We start from the raw sequence: 21,104 nt of genomic DNA, 5'->3' as shown, positions 1-21,104 counted from the left end.
GAATATTTTCAAACAAAACAATGACGTCTATACGTAGGAAGCAAAAAGATACATAGGGCTGGCCGGTCATTGGTCAGAAGTGATGACGCAATACTATAACTAGCATACCATTGGCTGCCAATGTATGACGTCTCATGTTCAACAGATAGTATGAAAATGTTGACAGATGATAATGACGAATAGCGAGATGGATACTGTTAGGTAGCTTAAATTTTTGTTTGAAGTTTAATGTTAAAGTCGTTTTATTAATCCTGATGGGAAGACATGAATACCAATTCTCAGCAGCGTCGTCAAGACTTTGTTAACGAAATAAAAAGGACAACCATCTGTTTAATTGGCAATCATCAAGCCTCTGGCAGTGTCGAAGGAGTGCGGGGGCGTGGTTGATAGCAGAAGCCGAGCCAGAGGGAAGCTAGCAGCAGGCGCTCTCACGTCGCCGACCCACACTCACTCCCAGGACACCAGCAAGACACCACCTATTCACCAACATCTCTCGTCTTCTCTCTCTCAGCACCTGCAGCTACACCAACAGCAACATGGGCAGCAAGGTGTTGGTGATGGTACTTGCCTTCTCACTCGTGCTGAGCATCGCTATGGCCCAGCCTCTGGTCGAAGACGGTAAGAAAAACCATTATGTTGTCACTTTTGTTTCGCTTTCCGTTTCTGTCTGTCCCTCTATCTCTCGTCTACGTAGCCTACTAGACAGGCGCCTCTGGAATCTCGCTAGGGAGGTGACACATAACTGATGGGTGTAAGGGGAAAAGGAATGGGAAGGGGGGGGGGAAGATAAGGAAGATGGGAAGACACACTTACGTGGAAACATACGGAAGCAAGGGCAGAGAGAACGCGTAAGCGTATGGAACGACTCAGAGACGAATTATCGCGTTAACTTGGAGGATTTACGTTCATGGTACGAATCGCTTCTAAATTGCTCTCCTTGAATTTTACATCTTTTCTAACTGTGATCTTTGGGCAGCTGCTGTCGCAGAGTAGCAAATGAAAACGAACGAAATGTATCGGTCAGATATAAAATAATTTTATTTTAATATTAAACCATTTTTTATATTGTATTAACTTCCAAAATGACAATGACGATTTTTTATATTACATAGGGGATTTACGGTTACTTCTCTTGATAAGTTTTTTTTATACAAAGTTCCCTTTTCTGCATTTTTCATCGAAAGTTTTTACCAGGTAACAGAAACATTATACATTTCATATGGAAAGCCTTATTAGCATAATTTAGATTATTACAAGTGGATTACTCAGAAAAATGTTTTTCGAAAAAATAATATTTCCGACAAAATCATCTATGACCGAAATTACTTATGAAAAGGAGAATTAACTTATTTAACACGATAAGACCTACGAATGACAACTTACAAAATAAATAATGTACCTAGCCAACGTGACATAAACATTACATGCGAATGAAAAGTATGGAAACATTAATTGCGAAATTGTCAAGGATATAGGAAATATACAACCGTTCGTCCAGTTCTAGTGTATTTGTGTCTTTAAGTATAATAAGATGAGTAACCGTACTGACGAATTGGAATCAATATTCTGAATTAAGAACTGGTCATTAAAATAAAATAAAAAACTTTGAAATCATACTTATTACAGGAAACAATTATTCTGAAAAGCTGTCATCTTTTCAAGTTAAGTCTGTAATAAATGAAAAAACGAAAATGTAAATATACCGTTTTTGTTTATAAAAAAAAAAGTCGTTTATGAACAGCATCCAAACATTTTCCTATAACAAAACTAGACACGTAAAAGAAAAAAATAATTCGTGTCTGACAAACAATTACCAAAGTATTTGAAGTGTCCAGTCTCGTATTCCTTGCATGTTATCTCTCTCTCTCTCTCTCTCTCTCTCTCTCTCTCTCTCTCTCTCTCTCTCTCTCTCTCTCTCTCTCTCTCTCTCTCTCTCATTGGCAGGAATTTCTCTCATCGTCAGCCATTCAAATTAGGTCAAATTAGGCGGAATTAGCGCCAGGAGACAGTGGAGAAAGTTATGACTCTCCTCAATATAATTATACCCGGGGGTGATCGTGGTCCAACTGCGTTGTAACTGCAGTGTAAATTTTGTACAATTATGTTCCCAATGAGTATCAGAAGAGGTTCTTTATTTACTCCCCTCACACTTTCGCTTCTTTGGAAAATGAAGATTTGAAATAAATATGCAGTATTGTAGCTGATAAATTTGTCCCATTTGCTGGAATGCAAAGTTTAAAAGATTTTTAGGGTATGAATATGAGACGCACTTTTCCATTGTACTGTACTGAGGAGAACTGCTGTTCACAATCATCCTAAAGTTGTTTTAATGTTATATTCCGGAAAATGTGGAGTTTTATCAATTACATGACTATATTTTAATTTCCACTCATCATTTTCCAAAGAAGTCAAGGTCTATGTATAATTATACCTAATTTCCATCGTATTTAAACGCTCGATAAAACGGCCTAGCAACTACTGATGACAAAAGGTTTATCAATTGCATTTCTGCACATTAGTTTGCGCTCGTCACTTTCCAAAGAAATGTAGGTCTATGAAGGGAATCAATAACCTCTGATCCTAACTTTAATCCTATTTAAACGCCCACAAAACGACCCATCACGCTAATGACACCAGATTATCAACGTCAACCTCAAAATCACGCGTCCAAAAATATTTTCCGGAGCAATCAAAACAATCCTCTGACTCCATATGGCGAGGGCCTCGCTTCTCGCTAAATCAGCCAGTCCATTTGGAGAGAACGCGACCTAATTTACCAGAATCACACATAGGCTGTACAATGCTCGCAACGCGCTTAATTATATGCAAACGAAGAGAGAGAGAGAGAGAGAGAGAGAGAGAGAGAGAGAGAGAGAGAGATACTCGGCTCGCAAGCTGACGCCCCCATATGGGAGAATGGCCTCTTGGCGGTAAGGCTGTAAGGGCGATTAATTCTAAGGTACGGAAGCCCAATTAGCACGAATGGCGATGCCAGATGGTATAACGACGACCCCTTCTCGGCGTTAAGTTTTCTCTCGCCATTAATTTGCTGGTGTCTGTGTTATTGTGATTATAATCTGCCTTGACGCGATATTGGGTAAAGGAGACAAGCCACGCATAAAAAACAAAAATACTTAAATAATACTTTTAATAACCTTGGAGTTAAACGAGAGCGACAAAAAGGGGACTTTCATAACTCAGGGAGTTAAATGAAAGCTTAAAAAAAAGGACTAATAAGGTGCGAAATGGGGCTTTAATAACTCTGGGAGTTGCATCGAAGCGCGACAAAAACAGGACTTTCACAAAAGTTGGAGTTTTACAACGCTAAAAGCTGAACGCGGCGTTTCAGGAGACTTTAATAGCCTTTGGAGTTGAATGAAAGCGACATAAAACGCGGCTTTAATTGAGATATTAAAAGACTTTCATAACCCTGGGAGTTCAATGAAAGAGACACAATGAGATTTCATAAATATGGAGTTAACATCGATAAAAAGGAGACAGTAATATCTCTTGGAGTTAAAAAAAAGGGGGGGCAACAAAAGATGACTTTAATCAATCTGAGAGTTGAATGAAACCGAATAAAAGAGAACTTTATCAATAAATGAAAGCAAAAACATGGATTTCAATAAGACTTCAATCACCTTTGGAACTGATTGAAAGCTACAAAAAGGTGGACTTTAATGAGCCTAATAAGCATTACTCCCAGAAACATGGAATGAAATGAATAAAGAAATTTTATGATGAGAATAATGCTACGATTTTCAATGATCGATTTACTTTGATTTGCGACTGAGGAAGATGACTGATATTCTGCTAAGAAAATCCCTTTGGATCGATGCTCGAGAGAAATAAGCTTCCAATATCACGCACATATACATATAACATACAAACACACAAACAAAAACATACCTATATATATATATATATATATATATAATATATATGTACGTATATATATATATATATAGATATATATATACATATACATATATATATATATATATATATATATATATATATATATATATATAGATATATATATACACATATATAAATAAAATATATATTTGTATAATATACATACATACACACATATATTATATACAAATATATATTTGTATGTATAAACTAAATATATTACATATATTATACGTATATACATTTATTATTTTTTTTAAACCTATATAATAAGAACATGCGTAGCAGGGTGAAATCTTAATAGAGAAAGTCCACATCATACAAACTACAACACGGGCGATAGCTTACAATGAACTGTGTATTTAGGATCTCAATAATACAATAAGGCGAAGTTGCAGTTTCTCTATAAAAGCAATATTTGTACAATCCCATCTTTGAATTATAATATACATAAATAAATTATTTCCCTCTGTCAAGAATACTGCTTGTTAACTCATTATTTGTTATGTATACAAGATATTTCGTATTACAAATGAATGGTAATGTTCTCATTACAATTAGTGTATGAATAAATCTCAACTCCTATTTCACACGAAAATAAAACATTCTTTCTTGCTTATTGCAAGAGAGAGTAAATGCACACTCATGCTTGGAAAATATCACAAATAAACATTCATTCTTGAAATAAATCATGCACGACCACTTGTTCACGAAATAAATCACAAATAAACTCGTGATTAGAATAATCGCAAAAAATATTCGTTCTTTGCATAAATCGCCATCAAACACTCGATCCTGGAAAAATCGACAAACATTCATTCTTGGGAAAAATTGCAGAAATAAATAAACAAATAAATTAAATAAATAAATAAATAAATACACAAAATAAAAAGAAAAATTACTTTTTCTCGCGATAAATAACGACTGAAACCCGTCATTTGAATAAATCACAAACATTCGCTCTTGGAATCAACTACATGTAAACACTCGTTCTCGAAAAAAAATAGCAAATAGGCACTCGGTCCCTGGAATAAATGGCGTTTGACGACGAAGGCACATCACGTTACATTCACTCGTGATCAACGCCTCTCTCTCTCTCTCTCTCTGACGTATTTCCCCCAACAAAAAGATTTCAGTCGAGCTAGAATTCTTGTCAGAATTCCTCCCTCCAGCGACAAGTAACTGAAGAGGTTTGCAAATGTCTGAGAAATGGCTCGGCTTTCAGAGAAAGTTGCACATATTCCACTTTGATTTTCCCCATCTGCGATTTGCTTGCAAGCATGAGTTTTGAAAATATGGTTTCGTAATTTTGTTTATGCATGTATGGCTAAATTATAACTGAAGCAACAATAACATGAGTTGTAGCGGAAGTATTACAAGTATTGATAACATTATGTGTGAATTTTATTTTCATTTTTGTTGTCCCTGTTAAAATTGGTTAACCTTTCATTCCCTCATTCTCAAGACTAGCAATGTACTTTACAGACGCGCGCGGGCAAACACACACACACACACACACACACAAACAGTTGAGTTTGCATGTGTTTATAATATAACACTTTTACTACAGAGGGTTATTTTATGAAATGCATACCAGCATTTAAAATAAAAAGCCTAACAAGTAGAGCTTTAGCAACCTTGATGTACGAAAATTTACAGCATTTCCGTTCAAATCGAGAGAGAGAGAGAGAGAGAGAAGAGCTCTATTAGGAAACCAGCACTCCAAAGATTTCCGCTTCGAGCTCCCTAAAAAACTTTTAAATATTCAACCTTTCCAACCTTTCTTCTTTAACACTCTTAAGTTTTAACATATTAAAAGAATAAAAATTTCAGTTAACTCTACGTAATCAAAAAAATACAGTTTATAAATATATTTATGGGTTTACATAACGTAGTCTACGGATAACAGACTCCACATTTTGACTGGCCTTTGTATGAGTGAGCAGCATGAAGGTACTTTGTTATGCGCTTGAGGATGGTACTTAACGTCCCTACGGTCGGGACTTGCTGTCTCGACCTTTTGTTATATTAAATCGCGCCTGTTTTTGAAACAGCCCGTCAAAACCATAGCCATTTCATTACACCGTACACCCCTTCCTCCAGACATCAAACTACCTCATTTATAATTTCTCTGGTACCAGAGACTACCAACAGACTTTCCAGAGACTTCCACACAAACTCTCCAGGAAATCCCTACAGACTCTCCACATTCTCCCCACACTCTCTCGACAAACTCTCCAGAAACTCCACACACACTCTCCAGGAAATCCCTACAGACTCTCCACATTCTCCCCACACTCTCTCCACAAACTCTCCACAAACTCCACGCAGACTCTCCACAGGCTCTCCAGAGACTCTCTGTAGATTACACACTCCCTTCTGGCTCCAGAAATTCCACACACACTCCCAACAGACTCTCCAGAGAGTCCCCGAAGACTCTCCACAGAATCCCCACAGACTCTCCAGAGACTCTACAGACCCCAAAGACTCCTCAGAGATTCCCGTTTTTGCACACAGAATAGGAATTGCCACTTCATTTTACCCAATTTGCATTATTACAATAAAACCTCGTATTTCGGTAACTCTATTTTGGCCACATTTTCCCCTGGTACCGGAGACTCCTTAGAGACTCCCCAGACATCCTCCAGAGACTCAAGAAACTCCCCAGAAGCTCTCAAGAGAGACTCACCACAGACTCCGCATTCTGTATTGGAATCCAAGGGATTGCTAAAACTTCCGAGTAGCGCAACTTTGCCTAACTCTCTCACTCAGTCTTCGGCCAGTTCACGGAAATTGTATTTGTGAGATTTAGCAAAAGTCGTAAATTTCCGGACGTCGAGAGTTTGTCCTAATTGGCATCATTTTCGTTTGAAAGAAAATACTTCGCGAGTTTCTGAGGAGAATCTTTGGTTTTCTTCGCCAGAAGGGGAATTACTTACCTGTGGAAATGTGGAATGTTAAAGGAGGATGGTTCCTTGATCACTAAAGGAGTCTGTGTAAATGTTCGACCGTTTCTATAATAATAATAATAATAATAATAATAATAATAATAATAATAATAATAATAATAATAATAATAATAATATAATAATTATATTATTATTATTTTATTATTATATTATTATTATTATTATTATTATTATTATTATTCTTGATACAATCTGAATCAGCCAAGAATTCTATGTAAATTTTCATACAATTCTGATGATGATGATGATGATGATGATGATGATGATAATAATAATAATAATAATAGTAGAGAAACAAATCCACAGTTATGTATGTGTATAAATATTTAACGGTAAATATATACAGATTCCTGAAAGCTCTCTGTACAGTTTTATCTTTCAATATATGTACATATACATGACTGGATTTATTTCTCCATTTTAAGGCTCATACTACTGTACAATAATGATAATAATAATAATAATAAGCAATACAGGGACGAGACACGAGAGAAAAAGACATAAATTAAATATACTCTCCCATTGCGGCGAGTTTGAACTTTCAATCACAGTATGAATTATATATATATGATATCAGAGCCCTGGCCACCAATCAGGAGGCAAAGAGTGACCTCTCCCCCCCCCCACCCCCCCACCGGGGACAACACTTCCTTTACTAGGATTTGGTTTGCTAAGGTTTTCAAAAGTCTTGGTTTCGGATAACTTTTATGTTTTGTTAATATTTTTCTTCATATTTCTACATCGTATATGGCAGTCTACCTCAATTATTTCTTGATTTTAAAATCGATTGTCAATTACTTGATCAGTTTTTAATACAAATAGTTTATTTATAAAAAAAATGCGATGATAATATCAGTTCACTGTCCATGAAGTCTCCAATGGAAAAAAGAAAAGAAGCATTTAATGCTATCAGTTGTTATCCCAGTAAATTACCCAATTACTATCATATCTATTATTCAGTTACTACCATATTATCTTTGAGGAGATTCTTATCTTGGAGGTAACAGTTAAAGGATTATTTCTTGTCAGTGGATGAATGTTTGATATACTTGTGTGTGTATAAATATAGTATATATATACTATATATTCATACATTATATATATATATATATATATATATATATATATATATATATATATATATATATATATATATATATATATATATATATGATATTTCCTCATGGCAAGTCACACGACCTTAATACGACCCTAGAAATAAGACATTTACTCAGGGTAAGTTAAATGACCCTAATGTGACCCTAGCAATACATCAATATAAACCTAGAAATAAAATATTCCCTCAGGGCAAGGCACATGACCTTAATATGACCCTAGAAATTAAAAATTCCTCAAGGAAAGTCACATGACCTTAATATGACCCTAGAAATACAAACCACCTTAGAGCAGGTCACATGACCTTACTATGACCCTACAAATAAAGTATTTCCTCGGGGGCAACTCACATGACCTTAATATGACCCTAAAAATAAAAAAATTCCTCAGGGCAGGTCACATGACCTTAATATGACCTTAGAAATGAAAAATTTCCTCAGGGCAATTCGCATGACCTTACTATGACCCTAAAAATAAAAAAATTCCTCAGGGCAGGTCACATGACCTTAATATGACCCTAAAAATCAAACTATATTTCGCCTGAACTTTCTATTTCGTGATCTTTCAATTTACGTTTATTGTCCTGCTTGGCCTCCGTCGGAGACTTCACAAGCAGACCATTTCTCACGATTTAACGAGATACGTCGAATGGCTCTCTCTCTCTCTCTCCTCTCTTCTCTCTCTCTCTATCTCTCTCCTCTCTCTCTTCTCTCTCTCTCTCTCTCTCTCTCCAATATGTCAAGGCACCACAGTTCAGCTTCAAGTTTCTCCTCGAGAATGAAATGTTTCGTGCACACTTTTCTTGTGGGGGGTGGGGGGGGGGGGGTTTATGAAATGATTTGGCTAAGAATACTCAGTATTGTATTTGGGAACTTGTGAAAGAGGTCTACATTTCCCTGGAACATAATGATCGAATTCTTTATGAAATTTTAATTATTAAATGTGATCTCACATTTTTTTATAAGGATTTCATGTTTATTTTATCAGAAAAACTAAAATTTGGTTTTATGTTTGTATACAAGCTAATACGTCAATTCATGTAGATGTAAAACATTATCATTTTATCCTCTCTTTTTCTAGTATAGAAAAATATCTTTTTTAGTATGGAAATAATCTCTCTCTCTCTCTCTCTCTCTACTCTCTCTCGCTCCTCTCTTCTCTCTCTATACATATATATATCTATATATATATATATAATATATATACTATATATATATATATGCATCAATATATACATACACACACTGACACACATACACATACATATATATATATATAAATATATATATATATATATATATATATATATATATATATATATATATATATATATTTCTTACATACATACATACACACACACGCACACGTCACAAATGTTAACACATGTTTGCAAAGACGACTGAACAACTCCCCAAACATCAGATCTCAACAAATGATTTATCAAGACGATAAGAGTGCAAGCAAGCCCCGGGAACTTCTCCCCACCAATACCTAACAAAGAAACTTGGAGAGAGAGAGAGAGAGAGAGAGAGAGAGAGAGAGAGAGAGAGAGAGAGAGAGAGAGCAAAGTCAATTAATATTGGACCGACGGCGAAACTGAAGGGAAAGATGAAAGGCAAGACAGTGAATAAGTCTTAGGTGTGTCGTGAAGATAAATGGAAGTTTTAAAAAAGCTGACCATTAAAAAAAAGAACACACACACATGTTGCATAAAGAAAGAGACGACATAAATTGTACAACTGGAGATGCCATATGGAAAGTAAGGACATTTCTAAAACGATAAGTTATATAAGGAAAAATTAATAAAGGTCAATGAATATCAAAAGAGGGAAGTGAAATTGTGTCCATGGTTTGAAGTAGAAAATTGAAAATTTAATTCTGTAAGAAATGTACTTTCATGAAAAACAGACCTTGTGACATTTGTGAACCGTCAGAAATTGATCAGGCATAAATGAAGTCTCTAGCTAGAATTTGAAAGCTATATTCCATCACAGTGCCAACAGAAGTCGACCACGCATAAAGGAACATTCCCCAGTTAGAATTGGACAGCTATATTCCACCACAATGCCAACAGAAAACTAGGTAGACATTCTTGAACCGTCAGAAGTTGATCCGGCATAAAGAAACAGTTAACAGCTAGAATTTGACAGCTACTACCACCACAGTGCTAAAAGAAAACTAGGTAGACATTCCTGAACCGTCAGAAGCTGACAAGGCATAAATTAACAGTCCCTAGCTAGAATTTGACAGCTATATTCCAGTAGCGCCAACAGAAAACTTGGTAAAAGGAGATTCTCACGCACACGGAATATGCTAAATACTCAATCCTGTTTTCAGAGTACACGTAGATTCCGATGCACGTTTATAAAAGATTCAGGAAAGGGGTTCGTCAAATCGAACGATTGATGAAGTTGATCGTTCTGCAACTCTGACGTGGAAATCCTCCAGAGTGGGTCTTCTCGTGCCTCTTGCATATGGAGATCCAGAAAGGGTTCATGATACAATTACTAGGGGATACAATATATGGACATAGATATAGACTGTGGGTGGGAGTTTATGCTGAAAGTGAAATCTATGAAGTAGCGTATACATTCATCCACAAAGAAACGCTTGAACTCATACACTCATAAATACAAAAATGTGTAAATTCATAGATGAAAAAATGAGTGAATTCATGCATTCACTCATGAAAAAAATGCATGTATTCTTACATGAAAAACATCATCAATCACATAAAAAAACATGCGCGAATTCTTACATGAAAGACATCATAGTCACATTTAAAAAATGCGTGAAGTCTTACATGAAAAATATCATAATCGCATAAAAAATATGCTTCAATTCATACATTCATACTGAAAAACAATCGTTAATTCATACATAAAAACATGCGCGAATTCATAGTCATACATAAAAAATATGCCTGAATTCATGCATTCATGCATGAAAAAAAAGGCGCGATTTCATACATATAAACATGCAAAAATGAGTGAACTCATAATTAATCAAGAAAAATATACGTGAATCCATACTCATAAATAAAAAAATGCGTGAATAAGCGTCAGTAACTGTTGCTCTATATATTCAGATATTTATACAACTACAGTAGGCAACTGATGACACCACCCGCCCCTTTTCAGATCTATAATAAAAAACTAACATCTTTTAAAAATAGGTACACACCAACGTTCAGCAAACCTCCAATATCAGCCGCTAATCTGCCCTTCTCGATGGCACCGTCCACTCGCCCTACAAAACGGCAGAGAAACCCAATAAAAGGAAACGTGGGTTCAATTTGAGCCCAAAACAAGCGTCGGGTATTAACGAAGCAACCACGAGTGGGTTCGAGTATGGTCGGCGAAGGGGTGGGAGAACTCCACACACCCATCCCCTCCTCAGCTAACCCCCCACCCCCCGGCCAGAACACGCTGGATATACAAGAGAAAAATTTCTGTGACCCTTTATTTTTATGGCCTTTTTCTTCTTGGTCTCTTTCTCTCCGTTTATTTCTGGGTGTGTTGTTATAACTGCAACTTCCCTTTTATTTTCGTAGTGGTCAAGTTTTTTATTTGTTTTCTTTAATTATTATTTTTTTTTTTTTTGGGGGGGGGGCAGTCTAATGATGGTTTAAGTGCAGGAAAAATAAGAGGATTTTAGTTTCCGTATTGCCAATCGACAGGATGTTCCACTAATACATCTTCCGTTTCCAGATACATTTTATTCTTCAGCTGCGCTTTTTACGTCTCTTCTTTGTACTTTCCTCATATACCCAAACAACTCCTGTCGTGCTAAGTTAGTCCTACGCCCATAGTACTTGCAAAGTAATGCTCCCGTTTCGTCCAGTCAATATTTACCAAAGAAACGTCAAAGGCTGAATTTCTTCCATCGCAAACGAAGTACTTCCTACAACTTTACAGAAATAAATTTATTTACTGATTCCGAGCAACATTTAAACTTCCCGTACTTCTAGCAAACTGAAATTGGAAACTGGATCCATTTCTAGTATAGGCAATTTTTCCGAAGCCTGCTTCAATATAACTTGAAAAGGACAAAAACTTCACATTTTACTATTTTAATGCTACTCCACCTTTGACCTCCATTGCAGACTGATACCATCAAAACCCCGGGACTAACCTACCTCTAATTTGGGTCATTTCTCTCTCTCTCTCTCTCTCTCTCTCTTAACTGGATAATATATGTATATGTATATGATTAGTTCTCTCTCTTTCCAAACACACACACACACACACACACACACACACACACACACACACACACACACACACACACACACATATATATATATATATATATATATATATATATATATATATATATAATATATATATATATATCGGAAATCCAACATTGTCCACATTCTTCAATACGTCAATTTTATATCTACAACTCAAGCGTAAGAGTAATTAACAAAACAATGATTCAATTAACAGCACGACACAGTCTATAAATAACAAATAACAAATAGCAAACAACAAATAACATTCCGCGTTCGTTCTCGCGCTGCTGATTGTAATTTATAGCCGGTGCGGGTGAAACTCGATGTCCAAATGAATATTTCACTGTATTTTAAGTGTCGTCAGTAAATACACATAAAAAAATCACGACAATAATATACTCTTTACATATTATGGAACAGAATGGGATTAATTTAGGATAAGGCATGGACTGGAATATGAAATTTAGGAAGTGGAATGGACTGGAATATGAAATTTAGAATAAGGAATGGATTGGAATATGAAATTTAGGATAAGGAATGGACTGGAATATGAAATTTAGGGCAATCAATAGACTGGAATAGGAAATTTAGGATAAGGAATGGACTGGGATATGAAATTTAGATTATGGAATGGAGTGGAATATGAAATTTAGGGTAAGGAATGGACTGGAATATGAAATTTAGGATATGGAATGGACTGGAATATGACATTTAGGATATGGAATGGACTGGAATATGAAATTTAGGATATGGAATGGACTGGAATATGAAATTTAGGATAATGAATGGAATGGGATATGATTTACGATATGGAATAGAATGGAATATGAAATTTAGAATAAGGAATAGATTGGAATATGAAATTAAGGATAAGGAATGGACTGGAATATATGATTTAGGATAAAGAATGGACTGGAATATGAAATTTAGGGTGCGCAATGGATTAAAATATGAAATTAAGGACAAGGAATGGACTGGAATATAAAATTTGTGATAATGAATGGACTGGAATAGGAAATTTAGGATATGGAATGGACTGGAATGTGAAATTTAGGATATGGAATGGACTGGAATATGAAATTTAGGATAAGGAATGGAAAGGGATATGATTTACGATATGGAATAGAATGGAATATGAAATTTAGAATAAGAAATAGATTGGAATATGAAATTAAGGATAAGGAATGGACTGGAATATGAAATTTAGAATAAAGAATGGACTGGAATATATGATTTAGGATAAAGAATGGACTGGAATATGAAATTTAGGATGAACAATGGATTGGAATATGAAATTAAGGACAAGGAATGGACTGGAATAAAAATTTTGTGATAATGAATGGACTGGAATAGGAAATTTAGGATAAGGAATGGACTGGAATATAAAATTCAGGATAAGGCATGAACTGGAATATGAAATTTAGGAAGTCGAATGGACTGGAATATGAAATTTAGGAAGGCGAAGGAATGAAGAGTTTAGGAACAAGGAATAACCCCGAAATAGGATAGAATAATGGAAGGGATGGGGAATATGAAATGTATGATATGGAGTAGACCGGAATATGAAATTTAGGATATGGAATGGACTGGAATATGAAATTTAGGTCAAAAGACAAGCACTGGGATCATAAAGGTGCAAAAGGAGGAAAACCTCGCGGCCGCACCATGAAACTATTGTTAGGAGAGGGGTAAGGGAAATAAGATAGGAGAAAGAGAATATCAAAGGAGCCATAGTAAAAAGAATGAAAGAAGTTGCGACTAGGGGCCTAAGGGACGCTGCAAAGAACCTTAAAGTAATGCTTACAGAGCTCTGTGTGAGGTGCACTGACGACACTACCTCCCTATAGGGAAGATGAACATATAAGAACAAAAACTAAGTGATAAGAATCACTTTCCAATAATCAATATTTATATCCTTCGATTTTATATTTGCTTCGAAGATGCTCTTGCGTTCAAGAATAAAATATTATTTTCCCTCCCTTCACAAATATTACCCACATCCCTTCTCCCTCTCCCTCTCCCTCTCCCTCTCCCTCTCCCTCTCCCTCTCCACTCCCTCTCTCCAATAAAAAGACGCTTTCATCAAATCCGACATTGACAAAGTAAACCTATGAAATTCGTCTGGTGGAACCGCTCTTTCGTCAAATGGAATTGCGGCAGTTTCTGACACACACACACACACACACAGAGAGAGAGAGAGAGAGAGAGAGAGAGAGAGAGAGTATTTTGCAAATTAACTGGCCTTGTAAAATCTATGGTCATTAACTCACTAGTCATGAACAGAGAGAGAGAGAGAGAGAGAGAGAGAGAGAGAGAGAGAGAGAGAGAGAGAGAGAGAGAGAGAGAGAGAGAGAGAGAGAGAGAGTCAAACTTTACACCAGAAAATAACGTTCCCAGCTGATGGTTTCGGACGAATGATGCCATCGTGGTTTTAGTTCATAAGAAACTGGTGTAGATCTACCTCCATCGATCTTAAAATATACGTCAAATTGGTCTCGACAATACCGATAATATTCGCTTTGATTACCATTGCTGATAATATCCTCGCCAACAGCATCATCGCCTACAAAGCCAACCCTAATATAACAACTTTAATAAAACAACAACCATTATGAATTCAATTAATAGGACAACAGGAAACAACATTAGCCATTAAGACGACGATAAAGCCTACGAAGGCATTTGAAGGAACAATTAAAACAATTACAACAACAGTGTTGTTGCTCTTTAAGGACAATGGTGTTAATTTATCCACTTTCAAAGGATTCGTAATTATCTTTTATTTCTTAAATATCAATTTATCTAATCTATCTTTGTCTACGTATGGGCATAACATTGCGTAACTGTTGCGCCTGTTAGTTAATAATAATAATAATAATAATAATAATAATAATAATAATAATAATAATAATAATAATAATAATAATAAAAAAACATAAAATCAATATTTAAATGCAGAACAGAAAGTGATCCACAGATTAACAAATCTATTACGTAAAGAACATTTGAACATCTTTGTATCTCCCTGAAATACATAAATATATCATTAGCATTATTGAGAATGTTGTAACAGTTGTGAATCCAGACATTAATGTTCAGAGAGAGAGAGAGAGAGAGAGAGAGAGAGAGAGAGAGAGAGAGAGAGGAGAGAGAGAGAGAGAGAGAGAGAGAGATTTATTAGTGATATATACTGCTATCGCAAGCCATATACATACATACATATATATATATATATAGATATATATATGCTATAGATATATTATATATAAAATATTATATATATATATATATATCTTTTCCACGGATGAGTGAGATTACTTTGATCCTACTTTTAAAATGTAAATTATGGCTTCAGTTTTCAATTAAGGTCTGCATTTTACAGTGAATTCTTGCGATATTAAATTTCCACATTTATCACCGTTTCTGAAACATATCAGTCCCCAGGCTTCTTCTCTTTGATAACATCTACAACATTTTTCATGTATATACCTTTTCCAGCTGAGAATCTCTTCTATATGAGAAATTGCAATGACAGAAACTAGTCAATTTCCGAGTATTTCTATTGATCAACTAATTCAAAGGCCGTCATTCTTCGGGCAAGTTGGTAATTGGACTAATTAGTGGGAAATGAAAATACCGTTATAACTATGCCTTAACTGAACTCATACAAGAGCAGATGGAATTGTCTGATATATTTGTGCATATATATATATATATATATATAATATATATATATATATATATATACATATATATAGATATGTATCAAAAGCAGGGGTAGGCGACGAAAAGCAAGAAGCAATAGCATGAGGGAGTGCCAGAGAAACAATTAACACAAACGTATTTCTGTATTTCCGACGTTTCGTAATGATTTCTTTATTACATCATCAGGGATCTGCTAAATAATGAATATATTAAAAAAACTATTGTAAATTTTTTTATGATTTTTAATGTTTTTACAGTAACGTTTTGAGTATATATTCATTGTTCAATAGGTCCCTGATGATGTATTAAAAAAAATATTACAAAATTGCGGAAATAAAGAAATATGATGTTGGATTTGAATGGTTTTCCTGGTCCTCCCTCACACTGATGTATTTATATGTGTACACAGACTCACACACACACACACACACACACACACACACATATATATATATATATATATATATATATATATATATATATATATATATATATATATATATATATATATATATATATATATATATATATATATATATATATATATATATATATATATACTCTATTAGAGAGACACGGGCAGGAGATAACTTTCCAGTTCTCAGGAAGATAAATACAAATGACTTTGAGTATTGGATATTTGTTATTCCAGAAATATAAACCTTTGTAATGTATGTACGAAGACTAATATATATATATATATATTATATATATAGATCTATATATATATATATATATATATATATATATATATATATATATATAATATATACATAATATATATATATATATATATATATATTATATATATATACACACACACATATATAATATATATATATATATATATATATATATATATATATATATATATTATATAACATACACCACAGACAAAGAACACCTTTGTGAAACCCAGACTGGTAACTATATAAAAAAAATGTGTAAAATTCTAACCCTCGCAACAAACTCTCATCGTTTTCGAAGTTAAAATTCAATCTGACGAATGACCACAGGCCAAACCGCATTATGCTTGACAAATACAGAGTCATTTCCCATTTCCATTAACCCAGGAATCAATCGGGAGAGGGAATGAAATGCAGGTGCACAGGGCTAATGACGGAACGGTCCGCGTAATGAAAAACTGATCTCTTGGATCAAAGCACAGGATTCGCTCCAGATCCGGATGCACGAGGCATCTCATTTACAGATGCGGATCGCAGATTGGTGACGAATGAAATGCGCTGTACTTTTACTGTGTTGCTCATTAATTTCTGTACATTAACTGTATTTCTGTTCTGTTTCTTCTTGCGAATGAAATCCTTAAATTTTGGAAGTTTGTTCCATATGAATATGGTACATTTTCTGAATAATAATAATAATAATAATAATAATAATAATATTAATAATAATAATCTACAATGTACACTGCATTTCCTATTCTCTCATGTAGAAAGTTTAAGAAGAAATATACACTTTTTAATATCTGATAACAATGAAAGCTCAATACTTTTCAGTATCATAAAATGAAATCTCAAATTCTGTATTAACAAAATGGAAATTGAAACATCACATTTAATAAAAAAATAAAAGAGCACAAATTGTTTCTACCAAAGTAAAACACGAATACAAAATGAAAATATGCAACCGATTTTATATCCTCGGCGAATCTAATCCCTCGATTCGTAACCTTGAACGTCACAGCACACGAATCTGATAACACCTGACCCCATCTTCATATGACGCAGGTTAATTTCAATCCCTTCAAATAAAAGGACGACGGCACGACCTTCAAAAACATCAGATTATTATTATTATTATTATTATTATTATTATTATTATTATTAATTCCTTGGTGAGGATAGAGCTTCTGTATGGGGCACGTCGGTTAGTAACGGCTTCTGCTAACAGTAAGGGCTAGATGGAATCGCTCGACCTCCAGCCGTTACTGTTAGCAGAAGCTCTTACTAACCAAGATGCCCTATACAGAAGCTCTATTATTATTATTATTATTATTATTATTATTATTATTATTATTTTATTATTATTATTATTATTATTATTATTATTATTATTTTGCTCTATCACAGTCCTCCAATTCGACTGGGTGGTATTTATAGTGTGGGGTTCCGGGTTGCATCCTGCCTCCTTAGGAGTCCATCACTCTTCTTACTATGTGTGCCGTTTCTAGGATCACACTCTTCTGCATGAGGCCCGGAGCTACTTCAGCCTCTAGTTTTTCTAGATTCCTTTTCAGGGATCTTGGGATCATGCCTAGTGCTCCTATGATTATGGGTACGATTTCCACTGGCATATCCCATATCCTTCTTATTTCTATTTTCAGATCTTGATACTTATCCAATTTTCCCTCTCTTTCTCTTCACTCTGGTGTCCCATGGTATTGCGACATCAATGAGTGATACTTTCTTCTTGACCTTGTCAATCAACGTCACGTCTGGTCTGTTTGCACGTATCACCCTATCCGTTCTGATACCATAGTCCCAGAGGATCTTTGCCTGATCGTTTTCTATCAATCCTTCAGGTTGGTGCTCGTACCACTTATTACTGCAAGGTAGGTGATGTTTCTTGCACAGGCTCCAGTGGAGGGCTTTTGCTACTGAATCATGCCTCTTTTTGTACTGGTTCTGTGCAAGTGCCGGGCATTCACTTGCTATGTGGTTTATGGTTTCACTTTTCGTATTGCACTTCCTACATATGGGAGAGATGTTATTTCCGTCTATCGTACTTTGAACATATCTGGTTCTTAGGGCCTGATCTTGTGCCGCTGTTATCATTCCTTCAGTTTCCTTCTTTAGCTCTCCCTCTGTAGCCATTGCCAATTGTCATCGCTGGCTAGTTCTTTAGTCTGTCTCATGTATTGTCCATGCATTGGTTTGTTGTGCCAGTCCTCTGTTCTTTCTGTCTTTCTCCTGTCTCTGTATCTGTTCTTCGTATGCTTTTATTAGTCCTTCTTCCCATGCACTCTTTAGCCACTCGTCTTCACTGGTTTTCAGATATTGCCCCAGTGCTCTGTTTTCGATGTTGACGCAGTCCTCTATACTTAGTAGTCCTTCTCTCCCTCCTTCCTTTCGTGTTATGTATAGTCTGTCTGTATTTGCTCTTGGGTGTAGTGCTTTGTGTATTGTCATATGTTTCCTGGTTTTCTGATCTATGCTGCGGAGTTCTGCCTTCGTCCATTCCACTATTCCTGCGCTGTATCTGATTACTGGCACTGCCCATGTGTTTATGGCTTTTATCATATTTCCGGCGTTGAGTTTTGACTTGAGTATCGCCTTGAGTCTCTGCATATATTCTTTTTTCCTGATCGTGTCCTTCATCTCTTGGTGTTTTATATCTCCTCCTTCCATTACTCCCAGGTATTGTATCCTGTCTCATCTATGTGTTTGATGTTGCTCCCATCTGGTAGCTTTATCCCTTCAGTTCTCGTTACTTTGCCTTTTTGTATGTTGACTAAGGCGCATTTTTCTATTCCAAACTCCATCCTGATGTCCTCAGATACAATCCTTACTGTCTGGATTAGGGTATCTATTTCCTTGATGCTCTTACCATACAGCTTGATGTCGTCCATGAACATCAGATGGTTGATTCTGTTGCCTCTTTTCTTGAGTTGGTACCCGGCATCCATCTTCTGTAGTATTATTATTATTATTATTATTTTATTATTATTATTATTATTATTATTATTATTAAACCAAACAAAAACCTCTTTCAGTTTTCTGAAGATTGAAAAGAGAACCCACAAAATCACTGTGTACAACGTGTTTACTTAGAAGTATTTACATTTTATTTTACTCAACACAAAATAAAATGTAAATACTTATAAGTGAACGCGTTATACACAGTGATTTTGTGGGCTTCTTTTTCTATTATTATTATTATTATTATTATTATTATTATTATTATTATTATTATTATTATTATTATTATTATTATTATTATTATTATTCAGAGTATGAACCCTATTCAAATGGAACAAGGCCATCACAGAGGCCAATGACTTCAAATTCAAGCTTACAAAGAATATTATTGTGTTGATTCGAAAGAACGAAAGAAATGGACAGATTTTTTAAAGGATAACAGTTTACAATGCACTGATGGGAAAAGTAACATCACAGAACATGACTAAAATGTCCAAAATCAAAAGGCGGAATAGAAATAGGTGATGTATCACTTTCACGGAGATATGAGTGTTTTTTTTCTCTTTGTTTTCACTATTTTAATCCTGTAGATCTGGACAGCTTAATGACAGAACAAGTGCCAGGGTCGAAAAACATCCAACATATTAATACATCAAAGGTAGTGGTTAAGCGGCAACAGAGAGAGAGAGAGAGAGAGAGAGAGAGAGAGAGAGAGAGAGAGAGAGAGAGAACTAGAATCACAATGCTGACATTCATGAGGTGCAATAATTGCCGGCCAGTGGACTAGATGGCAACCCCGATCCAAACAAAAACCAAAAACAAGTCAAGATATTATTGATGCAAACAAAATCGTCCACCAAAATGCCTGGAGGAAACGAAAGTCTCATACAGAAACCCATAATATAAACGAAGACCCTTAAGAAATGAACAATTTGAGTATTGTAATAACATCATAAAACCTACCACGAAAATGGCGACTTGGCAACTGCCACTCACGTAAGGGAGGATTTCCAATGAACATGACGCGGTTCTCAGAGCCGGGAATAACATTTATCGGAGGACACATCTCCCAATTTTTATTCTCTCCGTATACATCAAAGTTTCCGCTTTGAAGTTCAACGTTCAGTTCAATAAAGGTTTATTTTGATTCGAAGTTAACTGGTTATGCTTTTTTCAATTTCACTTCTATTCCTGGTAAACTTTCGCAGGCGAAAGCTCCCTGAACCACCACTTTCATTTATTTCAATAAATTGTGAAAGTTTATACATAAAAAAAGGGCTTACGACAGTTTGAGCTGTTAGTGAAAACTGCATCGCCTTTGCTTCATAAAACCTCGATTTCAACTCTATAACCAGGATATTTCTTGTCATCCTAACTCGTTTGTGCCTTCACGAAATCTAATCGTTAATTCCTCATCACTGGCAGAGAATTAGAAAGTGCACAAGCTCGTATATATACACATATATGTTTAGGATGTATGTATGTAAGTATTATGAATGT

At 35.1% G+C, this 21,104-nt stretch overlaps 1 protein-coding gene across 9 annotated transcripts in view; it reads left to right on the top strand.

Moving 5' to 3' along the window:
* The first annotated feature begins 392 nt into the window (after window positions 1-392).
* The window catches only part of LOC135205438 (toxin Tbo-IT2-like), a 311,351-nt gene continuing 290,639 nt past the window's right edge, over window positions 393-21,104 (top strand). For 6 of the 9 annotated variants that reach the window (XM_064236029.1, XM_064236026.1, XM_064236021.1 and 3 more), the window contains exon 1: window positions 393-618. In XM_064236029.1, the coding sequence (XP_064092099.1) occupies window positions 537-618 (82 nt within the window). In that variant the 5' untranslated portion in view covers window positions 393-536. The remainder of the gene's footprint in view (window positions 619-21,104) is intronic. The other 3 variants (XM_064236023.1, XM_064236028.1, XM_064236024.1) reach the window with 1 other exon arrangement.

This window comes from Macrobrachium nipponense, chromosome 24, assembly GCF_015104395.2.
Source record: "Macrobrachium nipponense isolate FS-2020 chromosome 24, ASM1510439v2, whole genome shotgun sequence".
NCBI lineage: Eukaryota > Metazoa > Arthropoda > Malacostraca > Decapoda > Palaemonidae > Macrobrachium > Macrobrachium nipponense.
The sequence above is the reverse complement of the archived record's forward strand: the minus strand, read 5'-3'. Positions and strand labels throughout refer to the sequence as shown.